The sequence below is a fragment of the Talpa occidentalis genome, unplaced genomic scaffold, assembly GCF_014898055.3.
Source record: "Talpa occidentalis isolate TD23 unplaced genomic scaffold, MPIMG_talOcc4v2.1 talOcc4.8, whole genome shotgun sequence".
Taxonomy (NCBI): domain Eukaryota; kingdom Metazoa; phylum Chordata; class Mammalia; order Eulipotyphla; family Talpidae; genus Talpa; species Talpa occidentalis.
The window spans coordinates 5,092,638-5,117,611 of NW_023605194.1; the positions used below are offsets into that span (position 1 = coordinate 5,092,638).

A 24,974-nucleotide genomic window follows, 5' to 3' on the forward strand; every position below is an offset into this window, starting at 1 on the left:
GGAGGAATCGGGTGGAAGCTAACACGAGCGCACGGGCGGCAGCTGCGGGCCGCGGGTGGGGGGTGGGGGGCAGGCCTGCGCCAGCAGCTGGCGCGGGGACGGAGCCTCAGGTGGGCCAAGGCCCAGGCGAGTCCGGCCCGAGGTCATCTGGGAGCAGAGGGAGGTCCTGCCCCGCGTCCAGGCCCCGGAGAGCGGGCGGCGGAGGGATGGGGGGCGCGGCCAGCCCGAAGCCCACAGCGAGGGCTTGCAGTGTGGGGTCCCCCCAAGGCCGGCACCCGCCACGTTCTTCCCGAGCCCAGAGGGGTCCCGTCGCCAGAGCTCCCCGCGGGTCTCTCCTCTGTCCGGCTGCTCACTGCGGTGGTGGTGGAGGGGGTGGGGGTGGGGGGCGGCCCCAGGGCAGCTTCCCAAGAGGCTGCCCTGGGGCCCAGCTGGGAACAGGAGTGCAACCGAGACCGGGCCAGGGAGAGGGCGCCTGGGCGGAGGAGGATTTGGGCCCGCTGGGCGCGCAGCCCGGAGACAAGGGAGGAAGGCGCAGGCTGGGGAAGGCCCCGCGGAGCGCCCCGCGGAGCGCCCCGAGGGCCTGGAAGTCCTGTGTCTCCCCCCCGCAGCAGGAAGAGGGACAACCCAGTGACAAGGATGATGAAAACCTCACTGTGCCACCCACAGGAAAGAGGGAGGTGCAGTAATGACTCGAGGGGGACAGTGTGGAGCTCAGGGTACATAACCTGCACGTGCAGTTCATGCCTTGGTCTCCCACACAAGCTGTGCAGCTGGGTCACCTGCAGCGGTTATTCCCCCAGCTCTGAAGGTACATTTCCCAGCCCTCGCTCCCCAGACTCACTCATGAATGTGGTACCTGTGAAAGCAGAGATGGGACCCAACAGGACAGATTCTGGTCCATCTGTGGTCTACTTCTGTTTCAGCAAGGTCAGGCAGCCTTCCCCTAGCAAGCCAGTCAGAGACGCCATCATCCCCACAGAAACACGTGGATAGCGACTGATGAATGCAAGGAAACACCTAGGAATTTCTAATATATAAAAAAATGCAATTTGGACCTTCATCGGCCTTGGAAGATTAAGAAATGGAGGATCTGAGGCCTCCCAGGTAGCGCAAGGGGTTAAGACGCAGCACTATGAAGCTGTTGGCAGCCACTGCGACATGAGTTCCATCCCCAGCCAGGGAGCTACCCACATGGCACAGCAGACCTCTCCTGTCTCCCTGCTGCTCCCCTCAGCAGTGTGTTTTAGTAGATCCGCCAGTTCTGCTCCCCACTCTCTCTGGTGAATCCTCTCACCTCCCACACCTCTGGCCTGTACCCCAGCTCTTGTATGCATAAGTATTAAAAAAAAAAAGAAATGGAAGATCTGGAATGAAAGCGCATCACTATTTCTTACACTACAGTCATGACTGCATAAATTATAATTAGTTAATAAAACTGATTTTATAAACTGAGCTGCAGTTACAACAGCGCCGAGGTGAACGGGGAGTGAAACAGGCACTGGCAGGGGCGGTGTCACCGCTGACTACAGTGCAGGGGAAGGGGTATGCCCCCCGGGGTGCTGAATGCAGCGCTGCCTCTGGGCCGCTTGCCAGAAGATCGGGGCGCCTGTTGCTGGGATACACGGGGCTCGTGCCACTGAGGTCAGAGTGATTCGGGTGCACACACGCTATGGTCATGATCATGGAACTGAACGTGCATCTCAGAGAACTAAGTTCATTAAAATGAGCGTAGTGCACACTCTTCCATCTTGAGTATTAGATGAGAAGAAATATTTCTGTTTACTTAAGACAAACTGTATCCAGAACGGATGCTTTTATTTTTCAGATGCAAACGTACTGCCCTTCAACACAGACAACAGTAGTAACTTCTGAAAACTTAAGTCGGCCAGCGACTCGCAGCTTCCGTGGTTCATGTGCTTAGTCCCGCAACGCAGAGCCTCAGGCCCTCACGCTTTAAACACACCAGAAAAAGCTCTAGAAAGAATCCGGATTAGTTCAGAAAAGAAAAGTTTCTGGGTTTATTAAGAAAAAACAAGATGCCTTTGTTTGACATCAAAACTGAATTTGAAGCAAAAAGCCTAACAAGAACTAGGTCAATTCCGATTTTTACTTTCCTATCCCTGGGAATGTAAAGTCGATGGCCCAGATGTAAGCTAATTTTACATGTGCCATGCACTGCATCTCCTTTTTTGTCCAAACTATAAAACAAGTTGGTGACTGAAATTAAAGGTTGCAAGTCTAATACCCAGTTTTCCACCAACCATCAATTAGAAAATGAAAACGTATCAAATACCAAAGCTTTTTTATACCCCTAGAACTATGAGACAAGGTCTTTGCATAAATTAAAATAATACTTCAAAGTCAAACACACATACAATCAATACAAGGCAAAGAATTGGATTATAAATCCTTAAACATTTTAAATACCGAAGTATAAGTAGTTTTTGATAAAAATGAAAAACACCGCAAACAAAATAATCGAGGAGCCTAGCATTCCAGCTCTTCGTGCACAGGACTGGCGCCTTGACAAGGACGGCCACTGTGAGCACTGAGGTCGCTGTGTGAGTCAGACATGATCTTCAAATGACATTAAATACTTGCTTTCTGCTTCTTTCGGGGTATTCACTTTGTAATAAATACGGAATAAATACCTGGGGAACACTGCACATGCTGCGGGCTCATCTTTCTCCAGAGTCAGTGTCTGAGAGGCAGCTCAGAGAGGGGGGAGCCGGGGTTCTGCACCAAGTCCACCAGCAGAGCAATCTTGTTATCCAGGTGCTCCTGGAGCCGACACAGGCGCTGATCTATGTAGCCCGTCAGTTTCTAGTTCCATGTTTTTAGAGAGAATCTTTTCCAAGTAGGAGCACAGGGGTTTCTCTTCTGTTCTAAAATAAATTAAAAAAAAAAATAGAACAATTATCCCTCTTGTTAGAACACACACGCTGTAGTCTAAATTGCTGAAGTTTGTCTCCACAACTGTCCTGTGTTCCTTACAGCACATTTCCACGTTCTAATATACCCACATAACAGGTGACCAGTACTGAATGCCCAAAACGTTTTTTCAGTTGTATGATGCCACTTTTATTTAAATATGTGTATGTATGTAAATGCCAATGTGTCTAACACGCTTCTTATTTCAATTCCATCAACATTTACTGTGGATGTAACCGAAATAGAAATATAAAAAGTGAAAACAATCCCTCAAAGAACAAAGTCTTTAAAAAGGATCTTTATTCTGGTTTCCAAATCAAAACTGATCTCGCCAAAATATTTTAAGGTTTCCACATAGGTTTCCCATGTACTTCCCCTAAGTAAACCCACAATTCAAGTACTTTTGTTTTCATTCATACCAGCAACCTTCCTCTAGCGCCAGAGTGTACTTTTCTAACCTCTCTAACAGAAAGGTAAGAGTTAACTGGAACACACACATTAAATGTGAAACAAGAAGCACACATTTCTAACCTAGAATTCACGCCTCTAGACAGCCGTGCTCGAGGAAACCAGGGACCCCCTGAGGTTCTGCGAACACCGCACTTCCACAGTAACAATCTGCCCCTTGCACCTCATTCTCTCAGGAGCGTACAGTGGTGCTGGCCAGAGGGTGATACCCGCTGCAGGGCACCGATGTGATGACTGACAGAAACATAAGCCATTCCCTAGCCTAACATTTCCTCAGGTGTCCCGGTGTAGGGTGTAAGTGTGTGTTTTCTCAGAGGTTAGCTCATTTTGAGAACTTTATTCTTAGTAAGAGTCCTTGGTCAGATATTTGGTTTGCAAATATTTCCTCCCAGTCTGTAGCTTCACTTTTCATCCTGTTCACACGGTCTTTCAGAGAGCAAATACCTTCACCTTTTATATTTTTTTTGAAAGATTTATTTATTCATGTATACAAGAGCTGGGGCACAGGCCAGAGGTGTGGGGGGTGAGAGGATTCACCAGAGACAGAGTGGGGAGCAGAACAGGCAGACTGACTGAAATACACTGCTGAGGGGAGCAGCGGGCAAGACAGGAGAGGTCTGCTGCACCATGTGGGTAGCTTTCTGACCAGCCGGGGTTCAAACTCAACCTGTAGTGGCTACGGATTGCCTCATAGTGCGATGCTTAACCCCTTGTGCCACCAGGAAGGCCCCAATACCTTCACTTTTAAATGGAGTCAGATCTGTGGATTTTCTTTGATGGATTGTGCTTTTGGCATCATGTCTAAGAACCTCCAACTCCTTGTTGCTGAAGATGTTTCCTATGTTTCCACTTAAAAGTTCCGTTTTGAGAGGGAGCTGGGCAGGAAGGGGAGGGCCCCACACCTAGTACAGAAATCTGCACACACACACCCATTGTGGGCTGCACGTACACACTACGTGACTAACAATCTGATTTCTTGAAACTAAAACTCTTGCTTTAGACTGAGAATCCTGCCCCAACGATGCCTGATGCCATCACATGTACAGGGTCAAGATATCGGGAGGCTGAACATGATGAACCAGAAACATCCACTGTGACAGGCTGTCGGATGGGCTGTTTGCTTATGACTGTCTTTGCCTAACCCGTTATAAAAAGGGCAGCTCAGGATGAGCTGACAGAAGAGTTTCTTCCAGGTGCGACACCCACCACTCTGTCAGATCAGGGGCCGATCGGAAAAGTATCAGCGCTTACAGATTCAACTTCCACCTCGGCTTACTGGCATCTGCAGTGACAGAATCAGAACCCAGGCCTATCCCCAGCAAACTTTACATCTAAATCTACGACCCATTTAGAGTTTTGTATTAGGTATGACGTCTAGATGCAAAGATTTTTAGCCTATGGATATCTAATTGCTCCAGCACCATTTTTTGGAAGAGCTCACCTGTTTCTATTCAACTGGTTTTTGCAAGGTTTTGACCTTTGCAAGAATCAGCTGTGCATGTCTGTGCAGGTCTATTGTGTGGGGCCTCCACTGCAACCCCAACCAGTGTGTCTGTCCCACAGCTGGTACGACACAGCCTGGAATTCTTCCACTACATAAGACCTGGTATTGGGAACAGTGATTCCTCCCATTTTCTTCTTTTTCAAAGTTGTTTCTGCTTCTTTTACATTTTCATGTAAAAGATAATCTTGTGCAAATCTCAAAAAACTGGTGGAACCTGAAAGATGTGATTACATTAAGCCCACCGATCAATGGGAGAACTGAAACTTGCCACGTTTTTTTTTAAATTTTTTTTCAGATTTATTTTTATTTTTATTTATTTATTTATTTATATAAGCACTGGGTACAGTCAGAAGCACGGGAGGGTGAGAGAATCCACCAGAGCCAGAGCGGGGAGCAGAGCAGGCAGAAGGACCGAAGTACACTGCTGAGGGGAGCAGCGGGCAGCAGGAGAGGTCTGTGTGCCATGTGGGACCCTCCTCCGGTGGCCGGGGAGCAGCCGGGGATCGAACCAGGGCCACAGAGGCTGTAGGCAGCTTTGCAACCCAGCGCTCAACCACTGCGCCACCGGGGAGGCCCTGAAACTTGCCACGTTTTAAATAGAATTTATAATTAAAAGTTCCCAAGAAAGAAATATTCAGGTCATATGGTTTCACTGGAAATTTCTACCAAGCATTTCAAGAAGCAATAACATCTATTTTTTAGACAATCTCTTCTGAAATGCAAAACTTATTTAATGAGGTGTTAGCCTGCCATAAAACCAAAGATGTGTACAAAAAGGGAAATAAAGGCCACTATCTCATGAATCAGATGCAAGAATACTCAACAAGACTAGCAAATTGAAAGCAGCAATACATAAAAAAGAACTATGCCCTATGACTAAGTGGGATTTATTCTAGGTAACCAGGGCTGGCTCAGTTTTTGCAAATTAATATAACTCACCGTATCAACAGATTCCAGAGGAAAAGTCACATGCTCATATAAACGGACACAGAAAAACGATGAGGAAAATCCACCATCCAGCTATGACGAAAGAAACTCTCGAAAACTAGGAACTTAAGGAATCTGCTTCCTGGGCCCTACATAGTCTGACTTCCTCAGCGTCTTTGTAGAGTTGCTATATTATGAGCAGGGTTTTTTTCTTTTGGCATCTCCCTACAGCTCCCTCACGCCGCAGCCATCCACAAACGCCCGAGAGGTGTAGAGGTGCTCTACACCTCCGCCTTTAGCACGCCTTTCAAAGCAATCCATTTCCTGTTGAGTATGTCCCACAAGTCTGTTAATGGTACAATGTAATCAATCACTCCCCAGACTCACCCTGGGCATGTTCTCAAGCAGCACTCACTGCAACAAGTCTGTTTCCTTTCCGTTACCCCCTCACACGACCAAACACACTCACGCGGTCTTAAATACTTACGGGACAGCAGCAACGCCCTCGCGGGGCTTGGTGAGGGCTTCCTGCCACGGGGTGTCACGCCCCACACGCAGATGGTTAACCTGACTACACAAGTTCTGGAGGAAAGGCAGCAGGTCAGAGCTAGGCACATTTGAGTCGTCACTTGCTTTCTTTGGTAAGAGAGAAGACACGGCATGCTGAAGATCGTTCTCAAGAAGAGAGTGGCGCGGTGGCACAACTGTGCGCTCGCCAAGGTCCGGCGCCCTGGGCCCTCCACCAGGGGGCTGCGTGCTTCCACCAAGGCAAGCTTTGAAGTCTTCAGTCAAGCTTCCAGAGGTCAGTCCAGTTCTAAAAGGGAAGGGCGTGGAGGAGGACGTGTCCAAGGCCGAAGGGGAGGCTTCGATCACGTGCTTGCACCCAGCATTTCCCAAGACCGACTGGAGCTGCTCTCCGATGGGCAAGCGATTCTAAGCGAGGCATGAAGTAAGGGTTACTGTGAGCATTAGTGATGACGGCGGCTAACTTCTGGGCAATCACTGAGCCCGGCGACATGCTTCTCTCATTTGATCCTCAAAACTCCCACAGGCAGTCGGCTACAATTACTGTCTGAATGTTAAGTGGCTGCAACCTGGCTAGGGTGACACCACTGGTAGGTGGCAGGAACAGGATTGAACCCAGGCCACCCACCTTTGCAGTCAGGGCTTTTAATCATTTTACTGTGGTTTTCCATCAAGAAAATATTGGAAAGAGATACTAGCAAACTTAGTAAAACTGCATTAGCATATTTTAATGTTTCCCCTACAAGAGTCTCCTTAATTATGGTAATAAAGCACGTTCCTCTCAACTGAGGCACGGGAACTAACAATTTCACGGAATGGAATATCACCATCAACTTTCAGGTTGGCCAGCCAGTCTAGGGAGATCGTCTACGACAGCTCTCCATGGAAGATACACCAGGTAGTTGTCTACTGAAGGCTGGATGTTCAATGTACCTTGTGACATTTTTAATGACTAAAATGAGCTGGCTTTAGACCAGCTTTACTTTAATCATTCAAAGGTAATAGGACTATGCTTTGTGGTGTCCAAGGAACCAGCTAAAACCGCAAGAGCATATTTTAACATTTCCACTACAAAAGCTTCCTAATTACTAATAAAATGTGGTAGTTTAAGGTGAGTAACGAAAACTGTTGACTTTCTTACAATTCACGTCTATCAGTCCCCAAATGTCAATGTACAGCAAAGCTGTTCCTTGCCACCTAGTGTATCTCCTGCACACGTTGCTCACGGAGGCCACCCAGGTAGTCACATTACTGAAGGTGAAGTGTACATGGGTACATGTGGGACACGGTCAGTGATTAAAATTAGTCATCTCTTGGCTATGTTTGCTTTAGGACTTTCCAGATAATAAGGATTTCTGTTATGTGGCCTCAACTCAAGTGCTCATGCAACTATTATTTCCTGAGAAGATTCTGCCTTATCTTGAAGAAACTACGTGATTCCCAATGCCCTGTCTTGGAGAGGTTACAAACATGCCCTTTAGGTTTTCCCCAGGAGAGAAGTGTAACCACCTTGAGCCTAACTCAGTGTCAGGGCATAAGCGCGATCCTGAATTCAAAGCATGTAAGTCTATTAGAGTCTCGCCAGGGGCGAGCATCCCACACTACTGCAGCTCAACAGCTGGGGAGAGAGGGACTGAGATTAGCTAAAGGAACTCAGTTTATACCTTCATCTAGATAATCTAAAAAAGGGTCAGACTAAGCCAAACCAACATTCCCGTATTCAATATTCAGCCATTATCTACTGTTTAGGAAGTGTTTCAGACACTGGAAGAAAATACAACAGCGAACAGAACATATTAAAATCCCTGACCTCGTGGAGCCTATGGGCTAAGGGAACATGAAGAAATTTATCCTCAAAAAGATGAATCAGTAACATATACAAAGAACTAACAGTGTTGACACCAGAATGTGAATTCAGGTCTCCTGACAGCAAATCCTTCTCAAATCAGCAGCTGCTCGGCCACGCTGCTGCCTTCTATTCTCGGGGTCCCTCTCCTCGCCCCATATTCTCACAGGCTCAGATCCTCTCCATGGGTCTTTCTTTATTGGCCCAGTCTCTCCCTCCACCTTTCCCTACCATCTCCTAGGGGACAGTCTCTCAAGCCTCCTCAGAGTTCACTCTATTTCCCCCAATTCTGTGCTCCCATCCTCCCAGGTCATGTGTCTGCTATCCACCTCTACAAATCAGTACTCCCCAAATTAAACTCCCTCCCCACCTTCCCCCTGCGGTGCATCTGGAAGGGATTCCGTACCTGCTGCTGAAATCTAACCATATGCATCAGCTGCTGAGCTCCAGGGGATAACTTGGAGCCCATGGACTCCATGATGGTTTGGACTCTCTCGAGGTCGATCCTTGACCCCAGAGCTGGAAAGCTTGGGGAGGGATTTACCGAGACCGGCCTGATGTGGACCACGACTTTACTGACGAACACACACTGCTTGTCACCAAAGGAGAGCAGCTGTTATAAAACAAAGTTCCATAAAATAACATTAAACAATAATTGCTATTTAAGGTGACATTTTTGTTATCAATTAACAGTGGTGAAGTATTCAGGAAAACAAATATAAACTAAGCAGCTTTCATTTTTACCTTTTCCCTAAAGTAGTAATGCCCAGCACTTCTAATTTACTATGCAGCTCAGAAGAAGGTTATTTTCATACAAAAAAAAAAAAAATACACAGCATATAAAAAGGGGCTAAAATAAGTTTCATTTACTTAAGGAATAAAAATACCAATCTGAGTCCTAAACGTACAACATGTTACAATATTTAATACAAAATAAGACTTCTTCCAAAGTATTTCTTGATATACTCTCTGCAAGTTAGTCTTTGAGAATTACGAATTACAAGGTAAAAATAAGATGTGAAAAGATGGTCTAACACTGCTGGCTCACTTACTAAAAGATGAGGTCAAGGGTAATTCTATAACTTGTCAAAGGATTCCCTCATCAGTAAAAGCCAAGCCTGGGGCCTAGCTCATCTAGGTCCTGTAAGTGCTTTATGCGGCTCATTTCATCTATGATTTTGAACTAAAAGACGCTTCATGTGTGAGATGAACACTCCTGTAGCAAAGGATGTAGACTAGGTCAGACCTAGGTTACTGATGACTCTCTGGTTAGAGCCTGTACCACCCTGGACAAAGGCCAAAAATCCCCAAGAGGAGTAAGCGAGGGTGATAAATGTGATTTCACATGGCTGGCTGAGGATTGTGTGTCAAAATCTCCGGTACCGACCACTGAGCGAGCGCTCAAACACATGGGTCATTATTTTTTATCTTTCATGTAATATTGCCCCAGAACAAGCTTTAGACCTAGATGAATAGAACCTTTAAATGCCAATGGTCTTGCAATGAACCACTATAAAAAACACTCCTGTAGACACACACAAACTATATGTAACTTGAAGACATGTCAAACCGTGATCCAAGATCTCCATGTGGCATCAAAAGGTATCTCTCCTCAATAATCAAGGAAGCTTCCCATTAAATTTATGCTCCTACAACTATACCTTTTCTGTTTTTCAATCTCCATAGCCTTTCTCACTTCCGAATATGGTATACATTTCACTCTCGTGTCTCACTCCACTAGAATGTAAGCAACAAGGATAATCCTTCCAATTTATTCTATCACTGCTAATCTATCACTGCTAATTCCAAGTGCCTATTGCATTGCCTAGATTAGCAGGCACTCAAAAATACGTAGGAGACTGACTTTTTTGAAACGACTCCAGAAGCCATTAAGACACAATACCAAGATAACATCTTGGGATAATCAGTTCTGTATGCTGGCTACTTGGCTGCTCTGAACATGAGTATTAATGTCTTATAACTTCATATGAAGTGATGTGGAGATAAGATTTTAAGATTTTTTTTGAGATAATTTACATGCCAAACAATTAACACCTTTAAAGTGCACCAATCAATGGGCTTTAGTACACGCACAGAGTTGTGTAACCATCACAATTTCAGATGATCCTCCTCAGATGCAAGCTTGTACTGACTGGCAGTCACTCCCTAGCCCCTTCCCCCTCCCCCCCATATACCACCCTCTCACCACACACAACTACTGCTCTGCTTTCCTCCTTATGGACTTGCCTCCTTTGGACTTTTCACACATGTGGAATCATATAACAGGTGGTCTTCTGTGACTGACTTCCTTCATATGATATGTTTTCAAGGATCATCATTCAAGTTTGTAGTATGCAGCATTTATTTATTGCTCTTTGTGATAAACAATTCTCTATTTGGGGACACCATTTCTTGTTTATCCATTTACTAGGAAATGGATATTTGGGTTGTTCCCACATTTAGGCTACCAAGAATGATGTTATGAACTTTTACGTACACAGCAAGGAATTTTTTTTAAGCATTCTAATTTATCCATGACCATGAGGTAGGTCCAAAGATATGAGAAATTTGCTCAAGGTCACTCAGCTAGTAGGAAACAAGGTAAAATTAATACTGTAGGCTATTGATTCACAGTTCACTACCTTTTCCCAGACTCCAGTGACATCACTAAAGCCCACCCCGATGAGTTTTCAAACTCAAGTCACCAGTCCAAATCCCTTTAACTTTTAGGTGCTCTTTCATAGAACTCCTCAAATTCCCTGCCATCTTCTTTGATATAATGGAGCTAAAACTAGTTATCTTTATATAAAACTATGGTGCTAAGAGGAACAAAATTAGAGTATTACGAAACCAACAGAAAATAAGTTCATACTATACAAAATTTTACATTTGCAGTTGTCAAATTAGTTAAAATTTAGTGATGATTTACCTTTATTTTACAAGCATGAATGATGGACTCCAATTTTAAATATTTTTTGTAGAAAATAATTTCGGGTTTACTAAAAGTAAAGAGAATTTACATTCTTTTTAACTTTACAGATTATCATTTTTAAAAGTCACATTAAAAATGAAGTTTCTAGGTCATTACTTAAATCCTGAGATTCAAATGGTCTATAAAACAGAGCCAATGAGTTCTACAAGACATTTGGTGACACTGCTCTTTCTACCTCTGTGAGAGCTAAATGACACATTCTATTTAATATAATGCAGCACAGAGCAAGCACTATTGTAAATGTCAGTGAATGTTGCTATTATTCCAATATGTGCAATACATAAAACAGAGCATATTGAGTTATATTTAGGAGAGATTAGGGTAGAATTCCAGTATCAGAGACTAGAAAAAAACTAAATCATAACAGGATGAGTTATTGGTTAAATGGGCTCATGTGGCAGAATCCAGACCATTTGTAAAGAGCTTCTTTCCACAAAAATGTTCCGAGTTCCAGGTGGGCTAACGAGTTCACTTTTGGCGAACAACCATGAAGAGGCCAGAGAAAGCCAAGAAGCTGTGACAAGGATTCTACTTCAGTCTCGTCTATAAAGTCTAATTAGCTTGACCTTCTACCAAGTTACTTCCTCGCTATGAGCATTTTTCCAAGCCTATGAAAAGAGGAAAGCTGATCTGGCCCATCCTGAAAATCTCAGCGGGGGCCTCCCTGGTGGCTCAAGGGGTTAAGATGCAACCCTAGCTAGCTGCAGCACGAGTTCGATCCCTCGCCAGGGAGCTACCCACATGGCACAGCAGACCTCTCCTGACTCACCTGCTGCTCTTCTCAGCTGTGTATTTCAGTCAGTCTGCCTGTTCTGCTCCCAGCTTTGTCTCTGGTGAATCCTCTCACCCTCCACACCTCTGGCCTGCACCCCAGTTCATGTATGTATAAATAAATCTTTTAAATGGGCCTTCCTGGTGGTGCAGCGGTTGAGTGCTGGGTTGCGAAGCTGCCCGCAGCCTCTGCAGCGCCGGTTCGATCCCCAGCCACAGGGGAGGGTCTCACATGGCGAGATAGACCTCTCCTGCCGCACCCGCTGCTCCCCTCAGCAGTGTATTTGGTCAGTCTGCCTGCTCTGTGCCCCGCTCTGTCTCTGGTGAATTCACCCTCTGGCGCTTCTGACTGTACCCAGTGCTTGTATAAATAAATCTTTAAAAAAAAAAAAAATCTCAGCGGTGTGAACTTCTACCTGCTGACGTTTCCCCTTCGCTCCCACGCCCCGCACCCCGCGGGAGCCCGGGGGCCCCGAGGCCGCGGGGACGCACCTGCTCTCCAGGCCGGCGCGGGCCGCCTCGCCCCTGCCGGTGCCGCAGTACTCGTCCCCCGCGTACACCTCCATGATCCGGGCCGAGCTCAGCACGCCCAGGGCCGCCACCTCCGCGCCGGCCCGCGGGTCGCAGCGCAGGAACAGGCAGCAGGGCCCCGCCCCGGGCCCGCGCGGGCCCCGCGTCAGCACCGCCGCGCCGCGCCTGCGGGGAGAGGGGCTCAGCGCGCGGCCGGCGCCCCGGCCCGCCCGGCCCGGCCCAGGAGGCCCCGCCGCCCCCCGCCGCCCCCGCCCGGCCCGGCGCGGACCCCGCTTCGGCGGGGAAGGCCTGCGGGCGCCCCCGGGGCGCGGGCGCGTCTCCAGAGCCGGCGCGGGCGCCTCTCCGCGGCCCGGCAGCCGCTCGCCCGCCGCGGGAGAGGCGCGGCCGACACCCCACCGCGCCCGGGGGCGCAGACCGCGCGCCCCGCGGGGGGCCCCGCCCCGGCCCGCCCCCGGCCCGCTCGGCCCCGCCGCCGCGCCCCGCGAGGACCCGGCCCCCGGCCCCGCCGCCTCCCCCGCGGCCCGGCGCACCCCGGGGCAGGCGGCGCCAGCAGCTCCTCCCAGTCCGCGTCCGCGGCGCCGCGGCCGGCCCGGTGCAGCTGGAGGCAGGGGGCCAGGCCTGCGCCGGCCGCCGCCCAGGAGGAGCCCAGCGTCGGGCGCAGGGTCGGCGGCTCGTCCCCCGCCCCGCTCTCCATCCTGCCGCCTCCGGCCCCGGCCAGCCCGGAACCTCTCTTCGGGGGCCGCCGTTTCCGCCCGGGCAGCGGGCCGCGGCGGCGGCACTTCCGGCTCGGCGGGGCTCAACTCCCAGCCCCGCGGCGGGGGCTCCGGCGGGGCGAGCGCGGCTCCGCCGCACGCATGCGCGGCGCAGCCCGCTCCAGGCGCGGGTCCAGGCTGGGTGGGCGAGCGCCGGGGCGGCGCGTGCGCGCTGGTGCCCCCTGGGCCCGCCCGCGGGGCTGTGGGCCGGAGGAGGACGGGTGGGCCGACAGCGCCACCAGGTGGCCGAGGCGTGGCGCTGCAGGCGCCTTGAAGGCCGTCGGTGGCCCTCGCGGGGCGCGCGTCGGGGCCCCAGGGCCAGGCTGCGGGTGGGGTGTGGGGCCCGGCCGCGGGGCCGGTTAATGGGCGTCCACGGCCGGGCTTCCTGGCGAGGTGCGGAGGGAGGCGCGCCCCGAGCTGGGCGTGCGTCCCGTGGACTGTCATTGTCTGGGGGCTCGTGGTGTCCAGGGCTGGAGCCCCCCGCGAGCCCGGGCCCGGGCGCCCCCCTTGGGGAGCGGCCCCCGCGTCCTGGGCAGAGCTCGTGGAACGAGGCCTTGGTCTCTGCTTCAGTATAAATGAGCTGGGGCCTGAAGGACTGAGCTCGAGCTGGAAAAGGGGAGCAGTGAATGGGATGCTGTTACAGGGCATTAACTCAGGACATCCTTTTGTTATAGGACAGGGAGAGGGGCAGCCCAAACCCCGCAAACCTGCCTATACTAAATGGGTTCTGCCATCCGCCGCATCAACACAAAACATATGAGACTCTAATGGGAAGGAACTTTAATTAAACTAGGAAACAACACAGGTAAGGCAAATAATCTAGTTTCTAGATGAAGCACCCAAAGTTACCCATCCCCTCGTGGGTAAAAGTCCATCCATATGGGAATGGCGCAGAGCAAAGCCCCAAAGCCTGCTAAAAGTCTAAAGCATCTTCCAGTGGGGACCCACAGAGAAGGGTCACAAACAACCGGACAAGTCCGGAAGGAAAAGAGCAAAATCAACATCAAGATAAAAGCTGCCATTGTCACCTCCCCACGGGTCTCACCCACATCTGTGTCACCCAGTCCACGACCAAAAGACAAGCACAGTTTCTTCACGTGTCTCTAGGCTCCATGTGCCTCCTCCAGGTCTCCTTCTGGCTCCATCCTGCTTCCTTCCTCAGTCTCTTCTCCAGCTTCTCCTCTTCCTGCTCAGCTCCACCCTCCCTTGGGTGGGGCAGGGAACCTCCCCCTTTCCTGGGGACCACCCTGTTACACTTTTCCCCTAACAATGTTTTTGGGGTTGTTGGGTGCGGAGAGTAGTCGTTGGGGTCACTCTGGGAAGGGTTCAGCAGAGCTCCCCTTTCACCAGCCCGGGCAAGTTTCCCAGGCGAGTTCCTCCGCAGCACTGAGATGTTCTTTGTATCCAAGGGGCAGGTTTATTATAAAGGGGAGAAGAATAAAGGGCACGTGCATAGACAAACGGGCAGAAAGGGCTGCCCCGAAAGGAACAGGTTTGATGAGAGAGCTGCATGGAACATGGGGCAGCTTTGAGAGAAGCCTCTGCTGAGGAAGGGTCAGTGAAGAGACGCCCCACCTGCAGGGAACATGTCACAGGCAAGCAGGGAGGCTGCTGCCCTGCGGAGGGACAGACTTGGTGAAAAGCAGCACCTGCAGAGGCGCAGGCGGGCAGAGGGACAGCTGCCAGTGCAGAGACTGCGCTGATAGTCTTCTCTTTGGGAGGGGCTCCCTCCTTCATGGAGTGGTTTGTCTGTTGTTGACTTTGAATAAACTATGTAGAATTTGAAACGGGCCAGATTTCTACAATGGCCCTCTGTAGGGTAAGGTGAAAGGTACCAGGCTTTTCTGCCCTCCTGCCATTAGGATTGATGGATCCCTGTGGTCCTGAATGCAGGCCTGGTGGCGGCCACCTGGAGTGGGGTGTGGGCATGCGTAGATGGGATACACCTGTGCTGAGGGGCTGGGCTTACAAGGGCAGTGTCATGGCTACGCCAGCAGAACCACAAGTAGAGCAGAGAAGCAGAGGCCACAAGAAAACATGGAGATCCCAGAAAGTGTGAAGACTTGCTGGGGACTGGGAGGCTTGCCGGCTCCCCAGCGCCCCTGACTGCTGTGTACCTGGTAAATCCCAATGAAAGCCTGCAAAAGCCACCGAGGGCTCCAGGACTTCTCCTTACCCCATCTGCTCGGGTCATAGAAAACCTGCACTGTGCCCATTCCTGCCACTACACCCAGTCTGCTCAAATCATAAAGAAACCTGCTCTGTGCCCATCCTGGCCCTACACCCTCCATCTCTGTATCTGTGCTCCTGACACCCCCTACAGCATCTGCTACCTGCTGTAGCCTTGTGCTTTGTGATCTGGGCATTGGCGCCTGAGGATCTTAAGTCCTATAACTGGGTTAATGGCTGTGTTAATCCTTCTACCCCCACCCTCCAGCTCTTGGCATTGTGTGAGCCAGGTTTCTGATTTTGTGGTATCTTCTTTGTTTTTTTTCAATCCTGATTCTCCATCAAATGAAACTTTTTAGATACCCAAGTGATAAGAAGGCAAAGGATGCTCCCTGGCCCCTTTTTGTATCTTACATTTTGAAAGAACTGCAAATTCGATTGCAATAAAATTGGAAAATCAGCATTGTTTGAATGTGTGGTATTCTCTTTAGGAAAAAAAGACTTTCTCTGCCCCACATTAAGTCTGTCGTCATTATTTCCTGTTCTGTTTCAGTGCAAAATACTCTTAAGTTTTTATTTGACTTGTATTAGGCTATGTACCTAACAAAAACAATGCCTGGTTTGCCCCTCTTTACCTGTGGAATAACAGGCAGAGTGCTAAAAAAATGCAATGTATGTGTAGGTAATGCCTTATCCAGGGCCTATATTAGATGGACTTAGCAATATTGAAAAAGAAGCCCTACCAATTATCTGGTAAGTACAGAATATATAAAGTCCGTAGTTATAAAGGCTGTTTTTAACAAGTGCCAGAATGAGTGCTCAAGACTTACTCTAGTCATCTACAGCAGTACTTCTGTCCTATATATCCTGCTGCCTCTTGGGTCCTAAGAGGACAGTCCAAAGCAAAATAGGCTCTTCAGAAATACCAGTCTGCCATTTAATGAATCACAGCGTTATGGATGGAATATTGACTTCCTTATTTAACAGGTCACATGCCAGAAAACTGGACTACTCTTTCATTCCATAGCTCCAGCAAATCATCCTGTCTTTATTTTCAAGAAATTAATCCTATTTTTCCTCCATCTCTGCCTGTTTTCAAGCACTAAATTTCTAGACACATCTGAACACTTAAGTTTATTGGTTGTTAGCCTTCATTTTCATCACCTGCGAAGTAGGTGGAACAGCCATGAAGGGTCACCAGGTTATGAGGGTGAAAGGATTCACTAGACAGTATGAAAGTAGAAAAGGTAGGTTTGAGTTACTGCAGAGGAGCAGGGATTAGAAGAAAAAGTGTCGCGTCTGAGAGGGGTTTTGGCTCTTATACTGAGTTTGCAAGCTCTCTGAAGATTTAGGCCACAGGTCTGTGCTAGCTGCTATCTAAAGTGTCAGGTCTAATTAGTCCTTGTATTCCTTTAGACTGCATTCATCTTTAATGGCCACAGGTGGGTTTTATGGGTTCAGTAACATTTCGTTGGTTCTCTTATGTGCCAGAGGTCCTGGTGATGGAGGTTAAGAGAAAAAAAGCTTGGAAAGGAGGAACCGCAAGACCAGAAACCTGGCTCACGCCATGCCAAGAGTTATAAGTGGGGGTAAAAGCAACTGACATGATCATTAAATCAGCTATAGGAATGAAAAAAATCCTTAGGCTCTGGGGTGCAGACCCAAGCAAGCATCAGGTCAGACTGCTGTTAGTCCCGGGTGCAGACTGGAGATGAGGACATGGAGACTGAGGGCTATTGTAGAATCTCTGGTCCTTTCTAAATTCTATAGTTTTTTCCCGAAATCAAGAAAAACCACAAAGGAATGAGCCCTTCTCTAAAAGACTACATCGGTGCATTTTCTGCACTGGCAGGGAGCAGCCATCCTTCCAATGGCTTGTGACTATGCAGGTGCTTCTTTTCCCTGGACCGTTTCCTTTTGTAGTGGCAACTCTCTCCCTTTGCAGGGCAGCAGCCCCTGCCTGCCTGTGCTCACTTCACTGGCCTCCCATACCAGAGGCTGCTCTCCTCCCAAGCACCCGCCTGTGGCCGCACAGGCCTCTTAGCAGACCTGCCCCCTTTGGGAGCAGCCCTTTCGGCCCACCTGTGTCTGTGCAAGTGTCCTTTATTCTTCTCTCCCTTTTATAATAAACCTGCCTTTTTGGATACATCTACTAACGTCTGTCTCCTGGAGAAACTCATCAGTGCCACTGAAAAGGGAGTTCTGGTGAAACTTCCCAGAGTTAACCCAAGGACCCCGCTCTCCGAGCCCAACAGCTCCCCAAAAATGACTCCTCTGGGGCTGTTTCCCTGAGGCAACTTCAATCCCCCCAGGCAACTTCAATTCCTCCCCTCAACTTCTTTAACCCCCCAGGCAACTTCTTCAACCCCCTCCCCAAGCAACTTCAATTCCTCCCTGCAACTTCAACGCCCCCCAGGCAACTTCAATTCCCCCCAACTTTTTCAACCCCTCCCCAGGCAACTTCTTCAATTTCCCCCATCTTCTTCAATCCCCCCAAATCTGTTTAAAGCTCCCCATCCTTGTCTGCAAGGAGAGGAGCCTGAGCTTTCAACCCTTAAAGCTGAATTGGGGGCAGACAAGCAGGCTGAGAGCAAGCTAGCTGGCCCCCAGCCTCAGAGTGACGCCAAAGCAAATGCACCAGAGCCGAGGAGCCCCTTTTATCCTCCCTCCAGGCCCAGATGTCCACACTCAACACGTGCAGGTGCCCTGTGCTCTCCGACACAGGTGTCCATAAGCATAGGTGCCCATGCCTGCATCCCCGGGTCTCAGCCTGGCGTCCGTGCGTGTGAGCAACCTAGGAGGCGTGCAAGGCTGCAGGTGCCAGCCATAGAGGCCAGCGGTGGGGAGACAGAAAAAAGCCTGATTTAACCCCATCTTCCCAGAGTACTCTAGGTCTCTTGTGTTTGGGCCTTTATAAAATAATTTTCATATTTGTGTTCTCTACCATCTGTGTGCCTGGAAATTAAGAAGCATATCTGATAGGTATGTTTCTATCAAACATCAAACAGATCCAAACATTTGATAGCGGTGCTGAGGACAGGTTTGCTGAGTGTAATTAATAAGGATGGTAACAGAGGCTGTTTGAGAACTTTATCAGTAGGTAATAGGGGAAAAAGGATAAATTAAATTCAAACTTACAGTGTTTTTCAAAGCCAGGGTGGTTGTGGTGTCTCCGTTTTAAGGTGCTATAAATTACTCTTGTCCTGAATCACAAATGTGATTTCTTCCACTTGAAATAAGGAAACCTTTCAACAATATCACAATGTCAATATTTGCTTGCCTATATGGAGAGCAGTTTATTATTAACATAGGATTTATAGTGGGAATTCTAGTGTGTCATAGTATATATTCCAGACCCCTTAATACTCATGTAATGTTGAACAGTCCAAAGAGCTTTGTTTACGTGGTTTTATAATCGTAGCCTTAAAGAAAATACACACACTTCTGGTTTCAGTTCTGACATGGATGAGCTTGGAATTTATCACAACTGTCCTTACAACAAGAAAAAAACTGAGGAAACTGAAATCCTTCACATTTGAAATTAATGAAATTCCATATTAACATTTGAAGACTTGGCTGAACAAGTCACCCTGGAAACTGCAGAGTGAGGTGAATACAGAAGATCACAGCTGAGATCAACTTACCATCAACAGAATTCTCTGGAGCAGTAACTGGCAGGAATACTTAAATGACCATTGATGAATTGCTGGAGACCGTATGTGGACTGGCTTTGAGAGACTTCTGGGGACACTCAGGAGGCCCCCATTTTTGTGAGTTTTACTTGTAGGAGCCCCATCAGATATTTACAGCAAAAAGTGGAGAAAATCCACTCTGGTGCAGGGGCAGACAGACTCACTATTATACTTGGAGAGTTAAAGACTCTTCTTCTGGCAGTTGGCTGATGTAGCAGGTAAAGAAAGGTATAGCTGAATTGAACTGGATGTAGTATTTATAGATCATATTATCCAGTAATAGCAGACTGTACATTCCTTTCAAAATACATGGAACATTTACCATGTTTATTTGACAGCTTATTTGGGCCTAAAACACACATAACAAAATTTCTTGTAAGATACACAAAGAATGCTCTCAGGCACAATGAGATTAAGGTAGAAACAACTACTAGATATCGGAAAAATGCTAATGTATTTGGAAATCAAGCAACACTTCTAAATAACATGTGATTGAAAGAAGTCTTGAAAAAGAATATTTTGAACTACATGAAAGTGCAAATAGAACCTCACAGAATCTCTGAGGGGATGAAATATGTAAGAGCCAGTGTCAGACAGGCAGCCATCAGTCGATTATCAGTCACTATGTGGTTGGTGGGCTATTGTCTGCCAGCCTCTGTACCAGAGGCCTGAAATGAACTGGCAAAAGCATCGATGAACTAAGTTTCAAATAAATCTTTTCAGCGCTATTGTTCAAAAAAGGAAAAACATGACTCCCAATAAGACAAAACCTTTCCCTGTGCTAAACATCTGCTTGGACTGGGACACTGAAAAATACAAAAAACGACAGTGGGTGTCTTTAGGTTTGGTTTTACAGACAATGTGATCAAGAAATGGAAATCTCAGGGCACATTATTATTCATCAAGGTCTTTGTTCCTTGAGTGTGATGGCTCAAGGGGAGACCCCTAGGGACACTCAGGAGGGGGCTCTCTCTTAGGAAGACCCTGTCACAATGCTGGCCAACACTCCGCTCGCCAGGGCAACAGCAGGGCTACCCACTATGTAGACAAGATTTCCCTGAAGTTGAGAATCAGGAGCAGATCAGAAGCAGCTGTGTAAAGAAGCACTTTGCCCTGGCACGGTGATAGAAATTTGATGTAGTGGGACAAACAAGTACATGATCAGGGGTCTAGGCTACGCCCTGCTACTACCAACTTAAACTAGAGAAAGAGCCAGTTAAACACACTGAAAGCTGGAGGAAGGAAATGAAAAGAGAGCAAAACCAAAAGAAATTGAGAGAAGAAAAGAAAAAAATCTGTGTGTGGTTTCTTTACCGGAAAAATCAGTGTTGTAGGGGCAGCAGCTGGGCCCAATGAGGACAGATTAAGAAATTAGCTGGTTCCCCAAAAGGCTTCCTCTTTTAGCTATTGCTTTCTCCTTAGGCTCTGCTACCTTCCAGCACATCCATTCTTACTAGATCTGCATTTTTTGGCATATTCCAGAGCCCACTTTACTTACCCTTTCACAGATTTCCACTTCACCTCCCGGTGGGGCATCCCGAGTGCCATCTGGAATCATAAGGCATGTTCTGGGGGTACTTTTAAGTGTGTGGCCTCTGGTCTTAGGGTGAGAAACTAATCATTAAGTTTCCTTAAGAGGTCACGACCAAGGAGGGAAACTGGACACTCTTCCATGTATGGAAAGCTGTGCTGGAGGTTAATATCACCAAACTGGCATTCTAGAAGTTGTAGGAAGGCTTTCTTTTGTGGCCTTCCCATAACCCCTCCTGCTCCCCCTGTGACTGGGGGGTTGGGGGTGCTCCCAGGGGAGTGAAAACAAACTTGCTCAGATGGAGTAAAGTCCTGAGAAAGCTCCACCTCCTTCCATGGAGTTGACATCAAGGGGTGGAGTCTCAAGAGCTCCACCTTCTCAGTCCAGCAAGCCTGGGGTGCTCCCTCTTGCCTTGGAGGTCACTCCTCACTCTTACAATAGTCCACACTATTATATTTTAATGTGACATTCTATAGTCAATGAACTATATTTGAATCCTGTTAAATGGTGGCAACAGCATATTATTTCGGTCTTCTATAATTGAACTTTTAGATGATATGAGTATTATTATGTATTAACTCCCCACATTCCTGTTATCTTATTGAAATCCCAAATTTGCCTTTAATTAATAGTCAAACCTTAGTTCTCTGAAGGAAACAGAACCTGAAAAGGTGAGACTGAGGTGAAATGACTTAAAACAGTAGTGGACACTCATTTCCATTAGTGCTAAGCACATGAGAACAGGGAACGGAATTCGGAACTCCATGGAAGGGCTGGGGGGCCAGACAGTTGATGTCACACAGCCTGGGGCCTGGCAGACACAGAAGCTCGCACTGGCCAGCGGCTGTCCATTCTGCTAGCTCTGGCAGAGACTGCACTTCTCAAAGACAGCTCTTTAAACTTTTCATTTCTTAGAGTTTTCTTTCTCAAATTAAAGGTTTGAGAAATTCCCGATAGGATGTTCTCTTCCCTGAAGTTTATTTTAATTGTAATTATTTTTCACTTTCAGCTTTCATCTAGCATTCAGGATGCAGAACCTGGTAAGATCCTTTGGCGCTTTGATTATTTTTTCTTTCCTGGCTCAATTTTCTGCAGTTTCAGGGATTTAAACAAGTGATAGATCCCAGACAAATTGGATTTTCTGGAAGGATTTAGTATTTAGCAGGAACAAAGACAGTGTCAGGGAGAGATAAAGACCTAAATTAATACCAGAGAGGGGTTAACTTGAATTTTGAAAGTGAACACGTTTTGGGTGACACACAAGAGCTTGTAAGTCCAAGCACAGGTCCATCTGTTATCTACTGCTGCACGTTACTGCTTGTGAAATGGAGTCACCCCACTTCTGTCCTCTTTTTAAATTTTGCAGTTTATCCTTTTGTTATGGGTGACCACCACCCCATCTCCTGTTTCTGGGCCACTTAGACCCTAGGCCCCTCTGGGCAGACTCTCTCGTGTCGTACATGCAGATGAGTCTGTGGTTTGGGGTTCATTCTTCCTCCACTAGAGGAAGCTCACTGAGGTTGCCAGGTGGCTGTGGGGGTGAGGGGGCCGTGTTCACTGTCTCCCTCGCTCCTCTGCCCAGATACTGCTTCGCAGGTCAAAACAATCCTCATGTTCTGCATTGCTGGTGGTATCCTGGTAACCATGATCATACTCATGTGTGTTGTCATCTGTCTCTACCGCAAAGTATCCTACGCACTAAGGTGAGTAGTGTGGCTTAGAGGGACTAGCCCCCCTTGAGTGGACACCCGGGTGCTCTGCTGGATCAGGGTGGCTGCCCCTGGCTGGGCCAGATTGGCGGGCGGGTGGGTTGGAAAAGCAAAGGCAGGTGAGTGTGGACTCCGGCTTCTCCCCTCCCAGCCTGGGGCTGTGAGCTCACAGGTAGGAGTTCGCAGCTGGCGGCTCTGCCATCACTTCACCTCACCAATGGGCCTGGGATGGGCCCTCCTCTGTCCTAGGCCCTGCAGGCTGGACACTTGGGGGCTCCATGAACAGGTCCCTGCCTCACATTCACCCAAAGGTCAGGCGGAGTCTATCCCCTCCTGCCTGGAGCTCTCGGAGTGTCCCACCTCCATGTCCAGGGCCTTGGGGACAGCAAGGTGGCCTCAAGATCTCTGGGGAGGCTGAGCTGAGTGAAGGGCTGAGGGACACCTGACAAGGGGGTGTAGACCAGACAAGAAAATTAGATTGGGGGAAGGAGCACTCTCTCCCATAGGGGAGAGCTGGAGGGTCAGAGCAGTGGAGTTCCCACTGCAAGGAAGCTAAGCCTATGAGCTGGGAGGTCAAACCCAGAACCTGGGAACGTCCCATGGGGGCACCCTCCCAGCGTGCTCTGCAGCTGGCAGGCCCACGGGGCTGAGCTGGCTGACCCGCTGCCCCTCCTTTGCTGTGACCTGGTCTGGCCCATCCAGCAATCCTAGGAGGAGGGACTAGGTAGGAACATGGGGCAGGCACACAGCTTGTACCTCAGGCCGCGCCACGTGTTTGCTGGGCTCCAGCCCTGAGCTTCCCAGATCCCCCGGCCAATGGGAGCAAATGGACTGAGAGGAAAACTTCTCAAACCATCTGTTATTTCTGTCTTTTGTTAAGACCTCCAAAGTTATCTGGCTGTTTGACCTTAAGTAATCCAGGCTTCGTGGCCCAGGACAAGGTCACTGGGTCACAGCCATCACACTGTGTCTTACCCTAACCCCAGGTGCTGTGACGATTGTAACTTGTATGGCAACTTTGACACCCTGCCACCGTGCCTGTGTGACGTGAACGAGGGCCTCTGACAAAGGTGGACACACATATCTTCAGCAGCAATATTTCTTTCTTAGTAGGGTGTTTGATTATTCAAATCAAGTTTTAGTGTTTATATTATGTACTATATATTTATGTACTTTTAAATAAATGCAATCTTGGAAAGAGTCCTCCTGCCTCCTTTTGTGGTTTTGTTATTACTTAAATTTGTGTAATACTCACAATGGGATTTAGGGTAACTAGCTTGTAATACTATACTGCACTATAAGAAGGTTAGGGTAGACATCTCCAATCCCAGAAGAAAAATATTTATTGATCTCAGAGTGCTTCGAATTTTGGACCCAGCTAAACTGTCCATGCTAGTTTCTCTAGCAATTCTGTCTCTGAGGGCTTCTTTCATTCCCCACCTGCTCTCTCCCACAGTCGGTTATGGACATTGTCCTGAAGGGGGCGCTGTATTCATCCCAGAGAGAGTGGGGACAGCCAGTGGGACACCTCTGGGTATAAGTTGCCCATGGGGTTGAGCTTGGTGGTGTGAAAGGGATATCTAGAAAATGTGAGGTTCCTCCTCCTGCCACTGCCCAGATCTTCAGAAGCAGCTTTCCTCCTTGGATCTTTTTTTTTTTTTTAATTTTATTTATTTATTTTAAAGATTTATTATTATTATTTTTTATTTCTTTATACAAGCACTGGGTACAGTCAGAAGCGCACGAGGGTGAGAGAATTCACCAGAGCCAGAGAGGGTAGCAGAGCAGGCAGGGGGACCGAAGCACACTGCTGAGGGGAGCAGTGGGCGGCAGGAGAGGTCTGCGCGCCATGTGGGACCCTCCTCCGGTGGCCGGGGAGCAGCCGGGGATCGAACCGGTGCTGCAGAGGCCGCGGGCAGCTTTGCAACCCAGCGCTCAACCGCTGCGCCACCGGGGAGGCCCCCTCCTTGGATCTTTTTAACACAAATGTTTGCTGATTTAGCTGTCAGTGAATTTAACTGTTGCCAGCATCCTCCATCTGAGCCTCCAAGCCCACACTGCCTTCATCTCAGTCACAGGCAGCACGATGCCTCCTTGACACTTCTGCTCATCAGCTTCCACCTGTCCTAGCTCTGGCCACTGAAACTTTTGGAAGCCCTTTCAAATCACAGCTCCCCACCAGACCCCCAATTTGTCCTTTGTCTCATTTCCATAACCCTTGCTTTGTGATTTTTATATTTTATGTAAAGAATTAACAAGAAACAGGTGTTATCTAGTCAAAGAGATGAGAAAAGATGACAGGAATACCAAAGGAAGCAGCTACGGTCTCTAGGCTGGCAGTGGCATGAACAGTGACAGAACTAAGCCCTTGAAGGGAAGAGGCCACCCCACAGCTGAGTTTCAGTCCTTGCAGCTGACGGGAACATTCAGCACTTTAGGGACAGTGATATTTGCCAGATGGAGTGGGGATTTTGGCGCTGTTCCCATTTTGGCCAGGGGAATTATTAAGAGGTTCCCGGGATGGTGCGCGCCCCAGCCACAGTATGAGTTTTAAGAGGACATCCCCCCTGAGTCTGCCCGGCGGAAGCAGCCTGTCCCTCTGGGGCTCTGGGAGACACTCTCCTCT

The 24,974-nt window shown here is 48.5% G+C and overlaps 2 protein-coding genes across 2 annotated transcripts; one reads left to right on the forward strand and one right to left on the reverse strand.

Moving 5' to 3' along the window:
- Positions 1–1,033: 1,033 nt before the first annotated feature.
- LOC119234153 (ATPase PAAT-like) lies at positions 1,034–13,189 on the reverse strand. Its single transcript, XM_054690373.1, is given in 8 exon segments — positions 1,034–2,697; positions 2,699–2,824; positions 2,826–2,885; positions 6,318–6,763; positions 8,608–8,814; positions 11,131–11,200; positions 12,457–12,660; positions 13,026–13,189. Coding segments are annotated over 8 exon segments (1,296 nt in total). The 3' UTR covers positions 1,034–2,678.
- An 8,254-nt stretch (positions 13,190–21,443) lies between these two features.
- FAM24B (family with sequence similarity 24 member B) lies at positions 21,444–23,491 on the forward strand. Its single transcript, XM_037498040.1, has 3 exons — positions 21,444–21,679; positions 22,222–22,342; positions 23,335–23,491. Exons 1-3 carry the CDS (start codon positions 21,598–21,600, stop codon positions 23,411–23,413), a joined length of 282 nt encoding a protein of 93 aa, XP_037353937.1. The 5' UTR covers positions 21,444–21,597; the 3' UTR covers positions 23,414–23,491.
- Positions 23,492–24,974: the final 1,483 nt, after the last annotated feature.